This window comes from Gymnoscopelus braueri (genome assembly GCF_963280865.1).
Source record: "Gymnoscopelus braueri genome assembly, chromosome: 8".
Lineage (NCBI taxonomy): Eukaryota > Metazoa > Chordata > Actinopteri > Myctophiformes > Myctophidae > Gymnoscopelus > Gymnoscopelus braueri.
Window position 1 is genome coordinate 20501550 of NC_137609.1, and position 8073 is coordinate 20509622.

The following is an 8073-nucleotide window of genomic DNA, read 5'->3' on the forward strand; positions in this document are numbered from 1 at the left end:
GGATGCCAGGAGTCTCTGTCCTTGTCCTCTCCCTGGACGTTCTCATTGTGGTGTATATTAGCATTAGGTAATATAGACCTCAATGCACTTTGCTTTGACTTGAATCAGCTCCTTCCAGTGTGCCTGTATAGGTAATACCCAGAACTAGCCACTGGAGGGCGCCAATGTCTTAAATGTGAAACACTTCAATTTGTGGATATTTGCACAGGTACTTTATTTATTTTTTAGAATAATATCATTAAAAAAAGTGATTTATATCAGTCATTTTATGACTGTATATAAAATATATGAATATAGTATATATCTTAGAGCTCAAGGTTTATTTATAGCTAGAGCAAGGGAAGTAATTCTAGTTTAAAGCAGTTTCTGTCAATGACAATGGAGAACAATACCAACTTGCAATCCTGCATGTCTTCAGAGTTTGGGTTTTAGGGGAAATAATGAAAAATTATGCCCACCAAGGAGTGGAATCTTTGTGAAATACAGACACACACTTCAAAATCCTGAGTGCTAAATTAACTCAGAGAGTCTAAAAGATGTACCCCTAAGGGTTCGATTTTAAGTTAAATTAACACTCAGGATTTTACAGTGCAGTTTTTTGGATATGAATATTAATACAAAGAAATGGTGCTGAATGTAGTACCAGCTTTCCCTGTGCTCATGAGTACAAATGGCAGGGCTTATGTGAAATCCAGGGATTTCACTCCATCTCTGCCAGAGGAACATGTTTAGTTAATTGAAGTAGGCCTCTGTGAGTTCCTCAAAAATGTTTAGATATGTCATGAATTATGCCACAACTTAAGTAATATCAGTTCTGGTCAAGCAAATGAAAAGGAAGGAAACTTATATTGGAAATACGTTGTGAATTTACGAATGGTTCGCTACCAATACCAGTTTGATTCGAATTTACATCAGTTCTGATAACTCCCTGAAAAGTTGAAAGCCCTGGGTTGCATTCAAGCCATAGAAAATGTTAGTTTACATCTTCTGAATGCAAATGAGCATCTGGCTGGTCGCTAAACATCTCAGTGAAGACTGGAATGGGGGGGAAAGTATACAAATGGACAGACAGACATTGTCTCTAGGTAGGCTGTATTGTACTAAACTATTAAAATGAAGGACAGATTGTTCAGTATGTGCTGGTAGGTCTATTCAGAGACACGTCTTTGGTCCAGTTTAACCACTTGAACTGTAGCATCCCTATTATAAAATAGCTGATCTACAAGCTCACAGCAGAACACGCGTTGTGAGCTTGTAGATCGGCTGTTTTTGGTGAAGAAGAGATTTGGTGTAAAGGGAAAAAAGAGCAGACAAAGTACAGAGCCGAGTCGACCCTGGTCAACTAAGTATTAACTTTAAGTATAGAGAGTTTAAGTGGTTAAATGGTCGTGGGTTAAAGTATTGCGATGCCAGGCAGCTCAGCATGTGATGCTGTTGCACTGGAGCAGAGTTTTGGAACCAGTTGATGTAATATGCAAAAGGACTATTGAGACTGAAGGATCCACAGTTTGACCTGTATGAGTAATTCTATTCAGGTCTTCTCTACTCTTTGACTCTGCCCCTCAGAAACGAAACTGTACTGCCTAATGTATTCTACATAGTATGACAGTGTCGCTTGTTGAAGTTCTCAGTTCTTTTCGCCAAGCGACACAGTCATACAATGGAATATAAATTAAGCTTAAAGTGAGATTGAGTGGTTGTGGTGTACAAGGAGAACATGGAGCTGATGATTAATAAAAATTCACAGATGTTGGCATTTTCCTTCATTTCTTGTGTGGTTTGTGGTGTTGTGACTGGTTTCATGGCATACTGCAGTACCTATAGCTAACTGGCAATGATATACAAATGATGATGTATGTATCTCTGAAAGCATTATGAGATTAAGTAGACTACTTATATGTATAAAATAAGGTGCGCTTTGTCATTTTGTCATGGAAGGAAGTTTACAGATGTGTGTACAATGTTGTATTTACCACTGAATTTAAGGAGCATTGTCTTTAATAACTGTTACAAAGCAAAAGACGGAGGTCTGTTTGTATGGTTGTTTCATGGGGATGTTTTTTATTGAAGACTACCAACAATAATGACAGTTAACAACCAAATGTAGGTGATGCCACTGAGTCAGGCAAACCTGACTCAGTGGAGGCTGATCCCAGGATGTTACCGACCAAAGAAGGAGAACGTGAAAAATATGATGGAAAGAGGAAAAGAAATGGAAAAAAGAAGAATCAAGGAGAGAGGGAAAAGTTGGAAGGAAGAAAAAGCGGCGAGCAGAGTCAAAGAGTCTCTAGGTGAGTGGCGTTTTCCTCTGCATGCCAGTCAGTTGGCTCGATTCCAGATGGATTGTTAATAGAAAAACAAAACACTGTCCCTCTTTACTTCTGGGCAGGAATCATGCTTTCGATGGCCTCGCCCTTCTCGAGCTTCTTCTCCATCTCAACCATGAGCTTGACACCATCAACCACCATCTGGACCTGTGACACCTCGGAGGAGCCCAGACGATCAGCGTTGGAGATGTCGAACACGCCACCCACGGAGGCGGTGTCCACACCACCTTGTGAGGAGAAGGAAGAAGAGTGTAATTTAACGCACCTGTTTGTCTATGAATTATGGCACAAAACACTATGGTTCTGTGTGTGCGTGTGTGCGTGTGAAAGATAAGAGTGCGTGCATACCTGTGCCGCGCTTCTGCAGACGCAGTCTGGTGAGGATCTCCTCGAACTTGGCGTGTACGCTCAGTTTGGGCAGCTTGACGTGGACACCACCACGCAGGCCAGTTCCCAGGTTGGATGGGCAGGTCAGCACGTAGCCGAGATGCTCGTTCCACATGAAACCGTGGTTGTGCTTCTTGAAGACCTCCTCAATCTGGTAGATGAGACAGTCAATTAGCACTCAATTAACTGTGTCCTCATCTTACTGCACAAGGATGTTGGGTTTATTTCGTAATGTGATCGACACGTACCTTCTGCAGGCCGACGCAGAAACGTCTGAAGACCTCCCTCATGTTGCCGCCCTGCTGCATAGAAATGACACGCAGATGATCCTCCTCATTCACCCAGACCAGGAAGGTCTTGTCGTCGTTGTGCCTATAGGAACAAAGTGATGCAGAAGGTCAATCAAAGCACGCAGACTGTGTATAGGGCCTGAACAGGTGCTGTGCTGAGACATGCACATGATCTGAAGTCACGCACAACCATTTGATTAATCGATGTACCAGCAATTATGGGTTGTACTCACCAGATGCCTCTAGCGTCGGGCCAGTCACGGGCCATACCGGCGCAGGTCAGCAGGGGAGAGACGGGCTTGTCAAACAAGAAGTGGTCATTGATCAGCTGATCCTGCTCGGCGTCAGTCATGGACTTCAGGGGGTAGTACTTTCCCTTGAACTCACCCTCCAGGGGGGCCAGAGCTGTGGAGAAGAATACACATTGAGCTCAAACCTTTTCCAACCTGATTAAACAACAGTTACCACAAACAGATACGGTTACATGGGCTGCATTGTTGCGGTAATCACAGGATACTGAGCATTCTCATTTTTGGAGCAGCATTCAGAGACTGTTCCATTGCTTTGTGGGCAGACTATTGTTTATCATCAGCCCTAGCTTACTGCTCAGCTCTGTACATGCATATCAAGCTATTAATAGTTATGCCGCTCACCCTCAACGGACAGCTTCTCGATAGCTCTGCGCTCGCCACGGCTGGTGTGGGGGGGAAGGGTGTATCCCTTGATGCTGCGGCCAGTACGCACACGGCTGGACAGAACGTAGGCGGGGTCCATATCATCACCTCCCTAAAGACAGGAAAAGTCATGTCACAATTGATATAAATAATCACCCAGAGAGGAAAGACAGGTTTAAATACACTTTAGATGTGTTTTGCTATAAAACAAAATTGAACCATAATATTGTTTGTTTCTTTAAGAGAAATGTTCTGCCATACCTTCAGGTTCTCGAAGTTCATGTCAGTCTTGTGCTTGTCGGTGGGCTTGTATCCACCATGACGGTCTGAGATGATGGGGTCGAGCAGCTCCTTGAAGACCTCATAGGTCTCCTCATCACCAGCAACGCAGCCAACGGTCATGATGAAGGGGTGACCTGAACACAGGCAGAATATCTACTGTTTTACACACACTGGCAGTAATAAACAATGTTCACATGTAAGTTATTAATACATGAGTCATTCGTTCAAATAACACTTGTGCATACGCCTGATCTTCAAGAAGGTAACTCACTGGGGCAACTCTGTGTTCAGTTGATATAAATGCAATGTCTTATGCAACATATGCTGTAATTTTTGTATAGTTTACAATAGTGATTTGATGCTTTCAAGTGGCACTGTGACACTCACCTGGATTGTCAACTCCGGTCTGGATGACGTCGTCCAGGGTGAAACCACTGGGGGTCTGTCTGTCCCTCAGCTTGGCATACAGCTCGGGAGTCAGGACCTTGGCCATGTGGTTGTTGTGCTTGCTCAGGTCAGGGAACTCTTCTTCGCCCTTGAAGTTGAGCTTGAAGTTGTTGTGGGTGTTTCCGAAAGGCATGATTGCGTTTCTTACACTGCAGGGAGAGAGAGAGAGAGGGAAATGAAAAATACATTAAAATAGATAATACAAATACAAGTTACTGTACAACTTTGGAATTACAACATAGGGCCATTGCTAAACTGAGAAAAACATTCCAAGACACTGTCAATGTAGTTGCATATGCATCCAGAAGTGCTCTTAGTACCCACAAAATGTGTTTAGCATTTAGAAATAGAGATATTCAGTTGGACAGGTGCAAAGAGTTTACATTTTTCAGGCGATGGAATCCTGCTAACTAGTGTCACTCAATTCCTCACGGATCAAATGTCCCCTTGGAATAGATAAGGGCAGCAGAACTGGTCGGTGGGTATTTTTAACACCAGCCTGACCTCTGACTCTTGGGCCTCCTTGGTGTCTCCTAGACACCATATATTCTCTTGTCACAGAAACACTCCCACCTCTCAATCTTGCACCAAGGCAAAAATAACCACTGGCATTTCTATGGTATCTTACTCTCTGCCTTATATAAACTTTAAAGCACATTGAATTACCTTTGTGTCTGAAATGTGCTTTACAAATAGTCTTGCCTTGCCTTATTATGCACAAATATGTCTTAATACACCCTTTTCTTCCATTATTATCTATCATTAGAGCCCCTACTAGAAAGTTTGCCAATTTGACACCATTACAAACCTCAGTGTTAGTTTAACTTTGAGGGTGTTAAAATGAACACACAAGGGTCCTTTTGTACACTCTCAGAGTTAATTTATCACTGAGGATTTGACTGGTATTGTAGACCCCATGCTTCACAGAAATATTGTAGTAAAAACTACCAGACAGATCTACTTACTATTAATAACACACAAAGCTGTATTGAAAGATTTGTGACATGAATAATTAAACACTGATGCGTGCACTGATACTGCATTGTTGCACCACATGAAATGCAATATTATAATATTCTATTACTACATTATGTAATTACGCATGCCATTTAAGCTGCAGCGGTCATTTGACATTTTGCTTAGGACTTGATACTTCGTGACCTGTTGGCATATTGCCCAAAAAGCCATTTAAGAGTGTAACCAGCTAAATTCAGTTACCAGACATCTAAGACCCCAAGGCTATCTCTTTACTCCTGTTCTAAATTTACAAGCATATCTCAAACTGAATCACCTGTTTACATAAATCAATGTCTAAATGAGACAGCTCACAGATCACACAAACTCTGCATGCATAGCACCTACATAGCTAACACAGCTATCTGATGCTATTAGATGGGGTCTAATGTCCAATACATCTCAAATTAATTAATGAAGTGGTCTCAGAGTCCAATCTGTTGTCCCAAAATGTTATGCATTCTTCCTTTGAATGAATACAAACCCATGGACCAAAAATAAAATCCAGATGCACCAGCATTTGTTTCTATTTTGAATTGTTTCTTAAATGTCCATGTAGGTCTCCAGATATCTGTAGTTCCATCCTTCATTCCACACAACAAGTTATCAGAGATTTACGGTAGAAGAAAAAAAATCTTTCTTTTTGTTACCTGCACACGAGACAAGAATTGAGGTAACAGTCCTTGGGATTACAGCCTGTTCTCCTAGACAAAGTAGTAGTCACCCAACTCTCAAATGTTCACTCTCGACTTATATACTGGGCAGACACATTGCCATTGGCTGGGCCACTTGGTGCTCGCTGTGCCCTCATTGGCTACAGCCTGTTCCTGATACTCGGTTGACAAAATGCATGCATTTACATCTGAGGAAGGGGGCTGCAGCTGTACCCACACCTCTCCCACCAGTCTCCCACCCCTCACCCACCATGGCCGTGCCAAGAATAGGAAGAGTCACCACGAGGGGAACAGAGTAAAAAAGCTGAGCAACACTTTTGCCAAGCGTGCCATGGATAACAGACGTCCTTGTGTCATGCTTTGTCAAGATCTGTCAAGATTTGATGAATGCCTCTTTGATATGAGTTAATACCCCCCGCCCAACAGCCTGTTTTCTCCTGTGGAGGAGATGAGCAGAAATCATGAATGACTGTGGTAGTATTCAACGACAGCTGCTTGACAGGGAAAAAGGATATCCCTTTGTTTAATTGCCACTGGGCCCACAGAGGCCAACAATTGAACACAACTAAAGCAGGCTTTTGATTTAGTATCGGTTTCATCAGCTTCTGGACTATTAGTCCAGAAGTAATAACAATGTAATGTAATTACATTTTATTGCATGCAATGGTGGAACTGTAAAACAAATAAAATAAATAAAAAGGCACTTAATATAACAATAAGTTCATTATCAATAAAACATTCAAGTGTGGGGTTAGTGCTGAGTAGGGAATCCTCATAGTGTTGCCCTATAGACAGATACAGTTGAGCTCTACAGTTTCCTTTGGAGCCAATCAAAAGGATGTACCATGTTTAGAGTCCTGCACTCTCACTAGTGGGGCAAAGATGCATGAGGAAAAAAGTTATTGCAAGTACTGTCTATTGTCTACAGCAAGTATTGTCTATCTACTGTCTATTTAAACAAGACTTGCAGATCAACTTGAAAGGTCTTGAGAGGCCTACTTGTTTATGAACCGAATGGCTTTCGTAAAGCAAAATCTTGTATTGATTTTCAAAAGGCTTTCAACTGGGTAAAAAGGGAGCTCCTTGAATACAGATTAATAACAACATCAGATGTAATTGGGAAATGTTATGTCGGCTCTCTAGCGAGCACCCATTGCTTGTGTTCAGGTGAATGACTTAAGAACGGTTTCCCACACAGTTTGGTGTGAAACGAGACAAGACAAAACAAAACATGTTTTGTCACCAACGTTGTTCATGTAAGATAACGATTTAGCTTTTAGAATAAGACATTCGAAATTGGGGGTCAAAGTAGCCGATAAACTTTTGTATGCAGAATCAGATTATATAATTTTAGTACCTGAATATCAGCCAGATCTGCAAAATATGCAGAATATTGTTGCTGATTGGTGTTGGAAAGGGATGCTTGTTGTAAATAAAGACAGAACATGAATTGTTTGTTTTAGGAAAGGATCTATAAAAGAGTTTAGTTTTTTGTTTGGGATAGCAGTATTGGTATACACTAAGCAGTATAAATATCTTGGCCTGGCCTTAGATGAAGTGATGAACATATGACCTTCAAGGAAGGCATACGTGTTCTAACAGTTAGATCCGACAGTCAGAACAACTCATATGCCTTCCTTGAAGGTCATATGTTCATCTAAGGCCAGGCCAAGATATTGAATGCAGCTGGAATCTAACTGATTCAGCTGTAGAGCTCTGGGGTTAGTTCTGAATAAAGTTAAAACCTGTAAGGAACTAGGATACCATACTTGGACACAGTTATATTAGTCTTGTGTATGTATTTTATTGTTTTTCTTTTCTTTTACAATTTATAATTTTGTAATAGATTATGTTGTAATATTCAGAACATGTTGACTAATATGTTCCTCGAGCATAAAGAAAGATGCTCTGCTTACATATGGCATAAACCAAAACTAAGAACATACTAATCAAGAATAAGTATAGCCCCCAGAACCAT

The 8073-nt window shown here is 41.3% G+C and overlaps 1 protein-coding gene across 1 annotated transcript; it reads right to left on the reverse strand.

Moving 5' to 3' along the window:
• Positions 1–2032: 2032 nt before the first annotated feature.
• On the reverse strand, positions 2033–6189 carry ckma (creatine kinase, muscle a). The gene is made up of 8 exons (XM_080434540.1): positions 6072–6189; positions 4348–4556; positions 3940–4094; positions 3658–3790; positions 3238–3409; positions 2963–3086; positions 2676–2865; positions 2033–2554 (listed from the first exon to the last, which is right to left on the reverse strand). The coding sequence occupies exons 2-8, from the start codon at positions 4538–4540 to the stop codon at positions 2376–2378; spliced, it is 1146 nt and encodes a 381-aa protein (XP_080290666.1). The 5' UTR covers positions 4541–4556; positions 6072–6189; the 3' UTR covers positions 2033–2375.
• Between the last annotated feature and the right edge of the window lie 1884 nt (positions 6190–8073).